Source organism: Pollicipes pollicipes, unplaced genomic scaffold (genome assembly GCF_011947565.3).
Source record: "Pollicipes pollicipes isolate AB1234 unplaced genomic scaffold, Ppol_2.1 Scaffold_4002;HRSCAF=4701_pilon_pilon_pilon, whole genome shotgun sequence".
In the NCBI taxonomy this organism is placed as follows: domain Eukaryota; kingdom Metazoa; phylum Arthropoda; class Thecostraca; order Pollicipedomorpha; family Pollicipedidae; genus Pollicipes; species Pollicipes pollicipes.
Window position 1 is genome coordinate 23,572,699 of NW_023596420.1, and position 14,099 is coordinate 23,586,797.

Genomic DNA, 14,099 nt, shown 5'->3' on the forward strand with positions numbered 1-14,099 from the left:
TAGGCACACGTGCGGTGAACGAGGTCCCAGGCCTGCGCGCACAACACAACCTCAGTGACGCGCAGATCATCCCAGGTGCGGAGCTCCGAAACCAGCCCAAGATGGACGGACACTGATAAAGCCAACAATCTTAACTCATATAGGTGGCGAGCCAAGGTACCGTTCAGTAGCTTACACAAACTGTCCGCATTGGCCGCGGTCAATTCTTCTCACCGATGTTTCTTGTTAAATATGAACGGAATGCACGCTATTAAAACTAGGCAAACATCACGACGATGACCATTATTTCAACGTTCGGACCCTGTGACTGCTGTGCCATTTTACGCCAAGAAAAAATAACCCGTGAAACAAGAGTCAATCAAGAGGCATATCATTTACCAGTCACGATTGACGGCCCAGAAAACACATGAACGTAGCACAGCTGCAACAATTAATAAAATGCCGATGCAGTGCGGGCTACAAGCAGCGTGACTCGTTCCGATCAATGCCCGCCCCACAAAGGGGAGGTGGTGCTGACCGTGTCCCAGGGCAGCTTCTCAATGTCCATGAAGACGCGCATCAGCTCGGCGATAGCCAGCGACGGATGCGTGTCGTTCAGCTGGATGGCCACCTTGTCCGGGAACGTCTCGAAAGTCGAGCGCTTCTTGCCGTGCAGCGAGGACTTGAAGCGACGCATGATGTCCTGACGACAGCACGGACATGACCGTTGATCATGCAGGTCAGGTACTGAGGATCCTCAGGGTACTGGGGTGTGCGAATGTTCAATACCGCATCCGAAATGCCGGCAAATTGCGTCAGAATGCGCAGAGGCGCGGTCACCATGGTAAATGAGACTGAACTGGCCAACGTCTACTGTGTTATTTACTATCATGGACTGAAGGGGTGCAAGTCGAGCGCTTCTTGCCGTGCAGCGAGGACTTGAAGCGACGCATGATGTCCTGACGACAGCACGGGCATGACCGTTGATCATGCAGGTCAGGTACTGAGGATCCTCAGGGTACTGGGGTGTGCGAATGTTCAATACCGCATCCGAAATGCCGGCAAATTGCGTCAGAATGCGCAGAGGCGCGGTCACCATGGTAAATGAGACTGAACTGGCCAACGTCTACTGTGTTATTTACTATCATGGACTGAAGGGGTGCAGTGGCCATACCTGACCGTAATCGCGTAGCATCACAAGCCAGCACTTGATATATCATTTAAAGTGTCCCTTCTCCATCTATGCTATTTTGCCATATCCTCCCTTGTGTGAAATTAGGGTCACGAAACCCACGGAGTAAAATCATCCACCACATATACTACGGTCGTCGCCGTGGTCACTTGGGCTTACGACGCACTCTGCTGCTGAGGCTCCGTGGTGTCGCCTGCCTCTTCCCCTGGCAGGAAGGCGGACACCGCGAGGACTCGGACCCCACACCTCTGGTTTCCCGGACGCACACATAGCACGGTGTTGCGCGCACCACCACAGTCACGCAGCCGCCGACCGTCCGTGCGCGCTCCGTCTCGCTCTCGGCAGTCCATTACCTGCACGGAGGCGGACACCATGAAGTACTGCTGTTTCAGACGCAGCTCCTTGCCCTCGAAGAAGTTGTCGTTGGGGTAGAGCACGCGCGAGATGTTCTCCGCCAAGTTCCGGTCCAGCACCGCCTGGATGTAGTCGCCGTTGTTGACTGGAATGAGGCAGTGGTGACGTCAGACCTGTCGTGCAGACATAGCCTTGACCAAAAGCACAACGGTGCCAACGTCGTTACATGCGTCGATTTTAAATTAGATGCTTGGTGTGGAGTGACAACACATGCACTTCTCAATCTAGGCCGCATAGTTCACGAGCCTTTGAATTCTGGGGAGCGCCTTATGATCGATGGCAGGAACTGGACTAGCACGTCATTAATCACGATACACTAACAGGCAATTTGTATCCGAGTTCTCCGCCCGTTCGACAAGCATGGTCACTGGATGCGTATACCTGTCGGCTAGTCTGTACCTATACTCCGTTGTCATCGCAATCGTTTACTTTAACACTTGCTATGATTGCGGCATGACACGTTCTGACGGCATTGACCTGAGCCCATGCAGACATAACCAGCTTTTGTCCATTAGGGTTAATCCACCCGCCTTAAGTCATAAAGCTCAACGCACACCTGGCCCATCTATTATTAGCATAACCGATGCTGAGCCCGGGACACTTCATTTGAGTTCGCGTTGTGCCCGAAACTGCATGTCAATGACGTCCTTCACGCTTGCATATCCGAAAACACCGAGGTTGGAACCACCTTAAACAGCATCTGCGACCCAGCGACCCAAAACCGGCGTGAAACCAGTCCCGGGACGCCATTCGCATTCAGCTCGGGCTTCGATGGTCAGATAAGCCGCGTATCACTTATATAGCCTCGGACAGGAGGAGACTATGAACAGCCCTGCGCTGGCTGAAGAGCAACAAGTTATGCCTGAACCCAGGTTACATGAAAGTTGCGCTGGAACAAAACGCCAGCTAACGACGATAAAGAACGAGCACCAACAGAGCAGCGCATATCCAAACCCAGAGGTCAGCGGATGCGGCAACGTCCTGAAGCGGAGCCGTCACCCGGTTAAAAGGACCGAGCTACTCGTCTGTAACAGAAGGCACGCCAACCCGATGCCGACTGCCGGGCACTGCACTCACAGAACTGCAGGTTGAAGCTGGACGGCGACATGGCCGACCACAAGCGCAGCGTGTTGACCACGTTGTTGGCGTACCCGGGGATCGGCGTGTCGTACGGCATGGCGAACACCACCTGCCAGGCGTCATCAAGCGTCATCAAGCGTCATCAAGCGTCATCAGAGTGTCACGGCGGGTGCGCGGACGGCGCGCTGCCATCACAGAGTGGCTGACGCCGCCCGCAGGAGCCGCTGACTTCACGGTACGCTGCGCGGGCGTGTCTGACCCGCGCTGGCCCACCATTCGTGTCTGACCCGCGCTGGCCCACCATTCCTGGCACGGCACGGCCTGGTGCGGTGGTCGCCAAGCCGTGGCGTGCTGATGAGCCGGGGCATGGGCGCGCGATCGCTCCGGATCACATTAGGGGCATTGGTGCTGTGGCCATCGAGCCATGAGAAGGATCTATGACATCCCACATAAGCAGCGAGGCCATTTTGCGCAGCTCCTCCAGAACAGTCAAACTAATTCATTGTCAGAAAAATGTCTCATAAGATACACCCCAAGCCGGAAGCACCGAAATATGCAATCCTTTTACATTGCGCTTACGGAAGCAGGCAAGCTACGCCAGAACACAGAGCGAAGCTGCCGGAGAAACACCGCACAACATATTATCCAAAATCATCGACAAAAAGACAGCGATTCCAATTTCGTCGCACTTTCGCTTGAAAACGCCTGCGCAACATCTACCTGAGAGAAAAAAAACATGCTTTCTAGTTAAACAATACAGGGAATGTGTTACAAAAGCATCCTAAATTCCTGCGCTTCTTCCGCGTTGCGTCGCGATCTAGCCGTAAGCATGCAGCGCGACTCACCTGGTTGTCGACCCACTGGGTGTCGTCGACCCTCCCGAAGAAGCAGACGGGCAGCACATACTCGGGCCGGGCCGTCTCCCAGGGGTTACCGAACCGCAGCCAGTCGTCCGGCTCCTCGGTCTGCACGCGCGAACAGCGTCAGTGCAGTGCACAATTCCCTCAACTTGTGGCAATAACAAGACAGCAATCATGCAACAACTGCCAAACTTTGACGGTTGAAAATTATCAACACCGGTCGGAATACAACGTCATTCCCTGCGTAAATTTTGAAAATTGTTTGGGACACATCGGATCTCTGTGAACCGTAAATTGTCCCAGCAGATTAAGTTGCTCGGATTCGGGAGGTAATACAATTGCGTGCCATGAACTCTTCTGACCTGACACAGGTAACCTCCGTCAACACGGCACGTCCCAAACAGCATGCTCCCAAAAGGTGTGTGGCGCATTGGAACAAACATAAAGACAAAGTGGAACGGAGATTAGTAACAGTCATGATGGCTTGCCGACAGAGGCGGTAGCAAAACATCAAAACAGAAAGCAGCATGATGCGAGGGCGAAAATAACGACCATGGAATGGAAGGTAAAGAAGTGGTCAGCTGACACAATCCAAGGAAATGTGGCATACTTTGAGTCGGCACCGGGGCAGGGGTTCAAAATATACACAGCGCACCTGGCCGCCATCCTTGATCTTCTGCGCGAAGATGCCGTACTCGTAGCGAATGCCGTAGCCGTAGGCAGCGAGGCCGATGGTGGCCATGGAGTCGAGGAAGCAGGCGGCCAGGCGGCCCAGACCGCCGTTCCCCAGGCCGGCGTCCTCCTCGAGGTCCTGCAGCTCCTCGATGTCCAGACCCACCTGGCGCCCGGACAGAGAGCGGTGACAGCCGAGCGCCACGCCTCCCGGCTGGCGCCATTCCCAGCTGAACTGTGATCTGGACCTCTGGACTGGGCCCCTGGACTGAACTATCACCCCGGCCCCTGGACTGAGCCGTGGCCCGGGCGCCTGAACTGAACTATATCCCGGGCTCCTGAACTGAACTGTGGTCCCGAACCCCTGGACCGAACTCTGGCCCGGGCCCCTGGGCTGACACGCCCGGCCCAGCCCGGGCCCGCTGCTCTGGCCAATGATCCGCCTCTGGACATTATCCGTCCCTGAGTCACCAGCCGTGCAAAGGCGAGGTCAGCGTCACAGCCGACAAAGGCTGTGGCACTAACCTCGATATATGACACAGCAGCGTGTTAAAACGACACAAGATAGCGCAAGCCGATCAACAACAATACGGTTAATGGCCAAAAGGCATCTCATTTGAAAATTGCTCGGAACGCGGCGAGCTTCCTGAAGGAGACCGATGACTTCACGAAGAAAATGTGTGTGTGTGTCGGTGAACCTGCCCACGTGCTACACCCCACGAAGGGAAAATTTGACGTGAACGGTTACACCACGGGAACCAACTCAACAACGCCATACTCCGGATATGGCCGGATAAGGCCATATTTAGTCCAATTAAGACGTCTTCCTGTGTGGAAGATGCAACATGGATATTTGACAAATTCTGCTTCTAGTTTAGCTGGAATGCAGGGTCCGCCGAACATACAGTCTATATGCATATTCATCACGATTTTCTGGACACATGGCGTCGTAATCGCAAGCTATCGGACTTGCCTCGTTCATAAGTATCGAATATCAATGACAACGACTTGAAGCAGCCATACTGAGGCATGGAGCACGATTTTTTTTTACAATATTAACACTTATTAGCACGAGTTCCGCTGGCTCGTGCATTCCCACCCACACATTTCCAGTAATTCACGAGCATAATGTACAAGTGAGATGTCATGCTACAATGGTCAAATAATCTGGACCTGAAACAGTTCATATAAAGAGGTAGACGGTAACCCCAAACTACTTCACAAATATCGAAAACTTCTGCGGAAGCACCGAGTACATTGGGGAGGTACTGACTACATTAATGCTTCCACATGCCTGTAGCTTCAAAGACGGCTTTGCAACACATGGTACTCATGACGTCACTCCAAACTTTCCGCGTCAGCCATGGCAGGGCGTCAAAGTCCTCGGCATCCGACACAGCTGCCCGCGTCAGCAGCATACGGCCAACTTGGGCATCTAATTTGCGCCCGTCGGCAGTCGTGCTCCGGTCAGCGACGGTCTGTGCTCGGTGACCTGGCCACGCCGTGGCCGTCCCGCCATCGGCGGGGCGGGGCGGGCCGCGGTGGCCGGGCGCCGGCCCGCCCGCCGCCGCGAGAGTCACACGGCCGTCGGAGAAAGCGGCGGGCGCCGGCGGCGGGGTCGACCGGCCTACCTGATACAGCGCCTCGTCGCAGGCGCTCTGGATGCCCAGGTTGATCATGGTGTTCTGCAGGGTGCGCCCCATGTAGTACTCCAGAGACAGGTAGTAGACGCGCTGCAACGGCAAGGACAGTTGAGCATTGAGGCACAATTAAATATGCACCGTTCGCCACCGCGTTTGCGTCTGTCTGCAATGCAGACAAGTGCAGCTCAAAACATACAATACAGCGGACGCACACAATGCAACACGAACGCACCACCCATGCGTGGTAAAAGCAGTGACGTGTTACGGTGACGACGAGAGGGGGCGGGACCAAACGGAGACACACAATGACCGCGACTCATACGGGATAATACACACATACTGCAGAGCGCGCACCTAAGTGAAGTCATGTCATCATCCTGCCAGCTGAAGTCATTCCAAGACCACAGTATTTAAGAAATCAAAGCAATACTCTGACATGACGTCCCGCAGCACAATGCATGCCGCGACCTGTCAGTGGAACGTCATACCACGCTGAATGGACACTGCACTGCACATATTCACCGTAATATCTTCTACAGCTAGTTCTGCCTTTGCGCCCCACGGAGCAAGACCGTGCCGATGCACGCAGAGTCCAGTGACAAGGACGCACCCCGGAGCACATCCTTTTACATTCCTATGGTTACCGCACGCAAAGGTACTCTCACTACTGTTTCACCATGATTGCTAAGGCGTCCCATGCGCACACCAAGTTGTACAGCGCGCGACCAATGCCCGTCTGGTGCAGCCGTCCAGACGCTACCAGACGCTGGTGAAATATTGCCCTAAGGCAGTCGGGCAATGACAATAAACTATTGCAGCAGCAGCCTGACGTTCGTGGAAGGCGCTGGATTCAGTCCACTGCACTGCGCCGGATCGCCACGGGAGCCACCGCGGCTTCTTGACCGCTCACAGAAGGGAGCGGGGCGCAGCTTTCGCCCTTCACGCCATATACGACAGGCGAGGTGCCCGCACGCACCCGCCGTCGAGGACGCAGGGTGTGGGAACAGTGCCCACACGGCGGTCCAGTGCGAGCTACGGCAGCCGCTGGCTCGTCGCGGACATTCTCCCCGTCTCCCGCCTGTGTGCCGACTGTACATGCCGCGTACACACACATACCCGAATTGATGGGACAGGACACAGACACTCCCGCGGTCCGCACATACACGAGTGTACACTGACGTCACCTTGCTCTTCAGGGAATGCAGACGCCATGTGTGATATTTGCACTGCCTAATGTTGTGTGTGTATGGACGACAACCTACGGCGACGTCAAAATAGTTTTTACGCTCGAGTGGCTGGCCTAATTTCGAGCCCGTCTGCGGAATGGAACAACGCCCGACGATAATTCGGGACTTAATCAGCCCATGAAAAGCCCGTGTCTCCGGGGAGATACTCTCCGGAGGCCGCTCCGCCTGCAGCCGCGCCTCGCTCCTGCACCAGCCAGGTCAATGGGTTCTACTTCGCAGACAAACAGCGCCCGGAGGTGGCCGGCGCCATTTCCGACGCCTGAACGGGCGCGTGAGACCGTCCAATCGACCACCCGATGTCGGACGAACCGCCGTTCCCAGCCATTTGAAAGCTCTGCTGAGCACTGTGGATATTTTCGATACGGCAGCGAGACACGTGGACCACCAGAGGCAATATCCAGCCAACGATGGGGAAATACTATAAGCCTTTCTTCCGTTCAATGTGCCATCCAGAAGATAAGCAAAACCAACAGGCGGGTTTCCCGTTCGAAAAAAGTATGGCTGCAATGGGGATAACAAGCCGGGCAAAAAGTCGGGCAATAAAATCCGGGCAAAATATGATATTCATTGTATCCGTTCACATGGAAGCGGTGCGGTGAACTTATGGGTATCAGGGTTTCTGGACAGTCACGGATCTTCACGGTAGTAATGGATACTCATGGACTTCCATAGGTGTGCCAGACTCATCAGTATACCCTGACAAATATCGCAGCCGCTAACTTGGGCTTCGCTCACAACGTTATGTCCCAAATTTTGTTTCATTGTTTACACATGAGACCTCATCAACAGCATCCCATTTCATCACGTTAATCGAAAACGCCATCCATTATTTCATTCTAACGGGCAAATCAGCACCACGGATCAAGACAGTTTTTATTGAGGCACGGTGTCAGCTCAGGCGTCGCCAAGTCCGTCTGAACCACGCAATGGCGAATCTCCACGACACGTTTGAAGGAATTGTACGGTTTTCCTTCCTGACATGAAACCGAGTGTTATCTATTCATTCCAGCTGCACGCATGTCAAGATACTGTTAGAGCTACGCCACGGGTCAAACGTCGGAACGTAGGTAGTCTTCAAAACCTGCTGAAGAAATTAATTATTAATGAAAGTTATAGTCCAATCCTTTGGTGAGAGCCGGACGATCCTGCCGTAAATTCAAGAGCAAAATACGCACTCTACATACCTAACGGTATAATATTGTAACAGCATATCCTGACAACACGATGGTAACGTGATTTTTTACACGTGATATGTTATAATTAACTATACGCGCCGACATATATCAGATGAACAACCTGGTGACAGCTATCAGATGAACAGCCTGGCGCCAGCTGACTGGAGAAAGTGGGCGGCATCATCGTCGTGTCATAGCCTCTGCGATTTTCGAAAGGTAGCGTCATGGGCACACGTTTGACGGGCGATAACTTATGTCTATATCATCGAAAGCGATGAAACTTATGTATCGGTGAACTATCCAAGATGCAGGTAAAATTTTGGTATTTCCAAATTATCCGGTTTTTATTACTGACGACAGTGGAACTGACAGTGGAACTGATTGGTTCCACCGCAGAGATCGGAGGTAAATGGGCTTTCACAGAATGATTGAACAAAAACATGAATAATAGGCTGCTCACGAGTTCGCCGAACAGCCAATTAACATACAACCAGTCGTCAGGATCTGTTTGTCCAGAGAACGCTCGACGTTGCCTTGAGCCGATGTCGCATTCACGCAGCGAATGATTATGATATCAAGCTATACGGTTATGCATTGAATTATTCACTGGTTTCAAAAAGGTTCTGCCATCCGATGTTCTGGAACAAGCGGTTTAGCACTGTGTGCGTCATGGTGACCTTGCGATTTGTACGAGTAGAGATACAGCAGCAACTAGGAGGCGACTATGCCCAATTCTGAAATACATTCCGCACGACACAACTCGATCCTGGCATTAAGTTCAACAGAAGCACAGAGTAATGCTGGGCTTACAATAATAATGACTGGGGCTTCATGTCCCACTCATTGCCAGAGTTATTCCGAGACAGGATGGTTGCATTAGTTTGCATGTGGGATACGGCAGTGGTGCGACGGGAGCACGAACACAGTGCCGCCCGGTCCGGAGCCGAGCGTGTCTGTCACTACATCCCCGTCGTCGCCTTGAAGGCTAGACTCAACTGCAAGCCAATTATTACGTGACCAGTTGGTTGCATTGTGCTCATCGTATAGCAATGGATGTTGCTGGAGCAAATTAGAAAAATATGCATCCACTTCACGTTTAAAAGGGAGTGTTCCACATTTGTATGAGATTCTGAATTGAAATAGCGATCATGCAAATCATTCGGTGCAGTTCAAAGCCCTGCCCTTCTCAACACCTAAACTTCTCTAGTTTCTGAGCTGCATGCCCGTAAAATGTGAATCCTTTCCATGCAGTCTATTTCAAGGTCACCCAGGCATCCATGGCGCCAAAATAACGTCATTCCAATTCTGCCGTTCCATTGGTTAATCGGCGATCAAGACCAAGCCAAATATAAATGTCGAGTCGTTTAGATCTGGCGTTCGTGAGCACAATTTCCAGATATAACGGCCGTGAAGAAAAATTATGCGTGAAAACTTCGGTTTCAATTAACATAAAAAACTGTGGAACCGTTTGCACATCCTGAATTATAATAAATCTAAACGTCGGAAGACTCGTCTAATTCACTCGGGTATTTGACAAAAAAAAGAAGAAAAAAAGAGGAAACAGCAACATTTGTGAAGCCGCGTTTGTGTGCAGAAATGTGATGTTCATTTCTAATCTGGTCTCGCTAGCACGACACGGACTGACTGCTGCATACCGCCATCAGTCCTGCCCCCACGCCGTCCGGCGCGCGCGCCGCTCCCTTACAGCAGCCGCGGCAGACGGTTTACTGTCCGAACGGTGGCGGCGGCCGCCTGGTAACAGTGGCGGGGCCGGGGCCGCCCCGACCCGGCGCGGCACGCGACAGCCGGCCACGACCGGGACACGTGGCCCGCCATGACCGGGCCAGCCGCCCTTCACAGGCGCGCACACACACGCACGTAATCGCACAAAAAAGCCGGATCCGGCTGCAGCTGAAGTTTAAGCTAGACTAGAAGAACCCAGAGCGGCTTAGGCGTAGGTCCAAACTGGACGTGACACTGCGACGTAACGCTGCATAACGCTCCGACAGCGGGTGTCAATCTCGGCGTGTGGCGAGCGTCTGGCGGCCCCAAAAATGCTGCCCTCCTGTGGATAGCAGTCAGTTCACACGAGATCGCCTCACATCGACGCGTGTGGACGTGCACAAGACGATAGTCAACCGGATTTCCACCCTGCCTTCACCTATCGCTGCCGGTGCCAACAGATCTACAGGCAATAAGATCGTCCACGACCAGCTATAAAGCTGCCTCGTCCAGAGTGAGCCCATCCTGCTTAAGTTCCAGATTTACTAAGGCGACCGGTGGTGTGGTGAACGAGCTTATGAATATCGCAGTTGTATTTCGGTGCCAATCGCTATGCCTCGCTCGTCTCAAATGTTGTATAGAGGCATGTCCAGTCATTTGATAGAGCGCCTCATAAGCGAGCTCAGCTTTACTCATTACGCCTCTGTTCAGGGTACCTAGTTGTCTTGCGTTGATACAGGCATGAGCATATATCAACACAAGACAACTTGAGTCCAGCCACGCAGCTGCTCTGTACGGCCAGAGCTAATCCCCGCTAGAGCCTCCACCAGCGTTAGGAGGAGCTCCCATCACCAGCGGCGTCCAGCGCTCAGCGGTGACCTTCTCAAGAGCGAGCCGGAGCGGTGACCTTGTGCAATGTCAGCCGGCGGAAGCCGCCGCACGGCCCTGCAGCGTCCCGGCTATCGACCTGACCGGCGGCGGCGGCGCCGCTGGGGAGGCCGGGAGACGAGGCACGCCCCCCGCCCGCCCCGCCCCGCCGGCGCCGCGGCAGGAAGACGCGTGACGGGACGGACGGATGGGTCAGAGTTCACACGACAAAATTCCGAGGCCTGCTCCTCATCGGCAGGGCTGTCCCGATACAGTTACATGTGACGTCACAGACGGCTGCGTCATGCGGGTCCCATGCTTGGGACACACATTTGCTTGTGCGCAGCAGCGCTGCCGGTGATACGGCGGCCCGCTCGCCCTGGGTGGCGCCAGCGGAGCGGGCCTCGGCCGGACCCCGCCCGAGCGGACGTGGTCGGTCACAGGACGCCCCTGGTCGCCGGCCGTGTCGCCACGCTTGCCGTGAGGCTGACTCTGACGTCCGGCCAGTGGCAAAAGGCAGCCAAACACAGTGGCCCACTAGACCGCAGGCCCCAGCACGACACTGCGCGGATCAAAGGCTGGCCAGTATCTAGGTAGCCTGTGTTGCCAGTGGTAACCCATGCTGGTCTTTACAAATGAGCCAAAGAGAAGCCAAGAACCAGGATCTGGTCATTTGAAAGTGAGCCAACAGGAACCATAAATGGGTGTCTGGAAAGAAACAGCACATAAACCAAACCAGGGTCATGTATTCATTAAAGTGCCAATGGAAATGAGAAACCAGCATATTTTGCTTGCCAAGACAGAAACAACTAAGAACCCTGGTCTGGCACTTGCAAACAAAATCAGTGAAAATGTGGAACCAGGAGCTGGCATTTAGGACCAGTCAGTCAGGACCAGTCATATCCAGGGTCTCCTTTGGATGCGGGACAAGTGGGGGCCACACATACATGCACCTGACTGTTCCTTGCCCACTTTTCACATGTCAAACACATGGAGCTAGTAAGGCAATTTTTCATTTCCATGTGAAACTGATGATGGTGATCACCATCCCCATGATCAAGTGCATGCTCAACTGCCTGGCATTCATGATGCTACAACACATTTTACATACCCATAGGCTGGGGCATTCTGCAATGCTATCAAAAAATCATATTATTTTTCCTGTGCAACTCTGTACACTGCAGTGTTTATCCTAAAGATGCATCAGCCCCACTAATGGGTGCATTACTATCTGTCATGTTTCCACTATCAGTAATTTTTGCTCACCAAATGCAGGCCTGTCTAGTGGGGTAGAATGCCTGCCTTCTCATTACCCAACCCACAGGGAGCAGTTTGAGCCACTTAAGATGCTGGCTGTTTGTTTTGCTATTTTGCAAGCTGTGACTGGAATGGCCTGTGGTCAGTGATAGAGGTTGTGATAAAGGTTAAGTGCTGTCAAAGGGCATGCCAGTGGTGGTAAACATTGTGTGGCTTTCAGCTGTAAGCATTCGCTGCAAAATTCTGCCATTGCACTGACACAATTTTATGACCAGATGGTAATGCCGGCAATCGGACAATGACCACTGCTTAGTGGGGTCCATGATCTCAACAAACCAACCCCATCAACATGATCTGACAAATCATTTTGATTTTGCTGCAGGTTTTGTCAGACAGATGCTGCAAGTACTGCTAATATGAAACAAAAACATAGTACCTACTATTAACAATTGTGTAAAAACTAAAGGCACTTTGGTATACCCAAAACAGCATCTCTGGCATGACTCCTCTTATATTATATGCATACATATAATGGAACAGGACATTTTGCTCACAGCTCACCATCAGCAAGATGACACTACAACTGAAACAATTATGCTCAACATGCAACAAGCATTAACACTATGACCCATTATTTGTGATGTAGGACCTGTGATGTAGGACCATGGACCTGTAGGTCCATGATATAGAGAGCCTACCTCCCAACAAACCCCTGCCGAGCTGGGTTTGAGTTGTTATACTTGTTGCCTTTTTGTGGCTAACTGGGATGGCCTGTGGCTGATAGGAGTGAACCTCAAGGCCAGATAAGGTCAGAGGGTGAGGCAGACCATGCAGATCATTATGACAAGTCAAACTTTTCCCACAACATTTTGCAGCTCAGCTGAAAGTTTATGATTAAATGGTGAATTCAGGGCTTACACAATACATGTTTATCAAAGGTCTTCTAGCGAAGCCTATGCATTCAAAACGTAAAGTCAATTAGCAGTGGAGATGGAGCATTGCATTTTGAACTCACCAGCAGAGTTCCACTTTATAAAGCTGAGAGGATTAAAAGAAGCCCCCCCCCCATCACATAATGGGAAAAGGCACCTTACAGGTTACAGCAGCTTTTGCTCCATCAACTTTTCAGCAATGAAATAATCTTAGCTTACAAAGTTGGTGAGCTACCTGAAGAAGCCTGACAAGCAGTTTCTAGCCTAAGACACAGGTTAATTGCCCAGAATGATTGACCAGAAAGCTTGTTTTTTTGGCACTGCTGCCCAGGTCTCACTTTGCATTACTTCTTCTCATATACCCACAGAAACTTAGCAGAAAATTTGCCCAAATGTTCAGGATTTGAGCCATCATAGCCATCCTAACATCCCAGTTCCCATGCCTTCAAAATGCCACTGGCACTGCCACATGTGAACTAGGTGGATACAGTGAGGTACAACACCATTGAGGGATACATGTCACTAGGCACCTACTTAGACTCAGTAGGTATGTACTTAGGCTTCCTGATATAGGCACTGTACTCACATACTTGGAGGACAAATAACCCCACAATTTATGCAAAAAGGAGACTCACCTTGGGATCCTTTTCATAGTAATTTTGCTGCGTCCTGATCCATCTAGAGACCAGGTGGTCACGCACAGTGTGCGCAAGTGCAAAGTAGTAGTCGCGGTCCGTGGCGACATTGCGGTCCTTCACCAAGGTGTAATGGACATGACGATTAAAAGTCTTCTTTATGTTTGCGACGTTCTCAACTTGTGCGATGCCACGGACACTGATTTGCTTGCGCCTCTCATATTCACTGTTTGTTGGATGAACCTTGGACATGGTTAACTGCTCAGCAAGATTTTGGGGACAAATTGACGCAGGCAGTAGATGCTAAACCATTGGTGTCAGACCCTCCCACCTTTCACGGACACTCCGCTCAGACAACAGGCCAATAGCAGCGCCGCAACCAGACGGAAATTTCTACAACAGCTGAGTGCAGGTTGTTTACTAC

General features: G+C 52.2%; 1 protein-coding gene across 1 annotated transcript in view; it reads right to left on the minus strand.

The window, feature by feature from the left end:
* LOC119093877 (glycogen phosphorylase) overlaps positions 1-14,050 on the minus strand; it is a 19,295-nt gene extending 5,245 nt beyond the window's left edge. Inside the window, exons 1-8 of the mRNA XM_037216891.1 lie at positions 13,676-14,050; positions 5,829-5,930; positions 4,181-4,363; positions 3,511-3,630; positions 2,663-2,774; positions 1,525-1,670; positions 518-682; positions 1-32 (exon numbers count right to left, since the gene is read on the minus strand). The exon at positions 1-32 is cut by the window's left edge and continues 118 nt beyond it. Coding sequence (XP_037072786.1) covers positions 1-32; positions 518-682; positions 1,525-1,670; positions 2,663-2,774; positions 3,511-3,630; positions 4,181-4,363; positions 5,829-5,930; positions 13,676-13,927 — 1,112 coding nt within the window. The 5' untranslated portion in view covers positions 13,928-14,050. The remainder of the gene's footprint in view (positions 33-517; positions 683-1,524; positions 1,671-2,662; positions 2,775-3,510; positions 3,631-4,180; positions 4,364-5,828; positions 5,931-13,675) is intronic.
* Between the last annotated feature and the right edge of the window lie 49 nt (positions 14,051-14,099).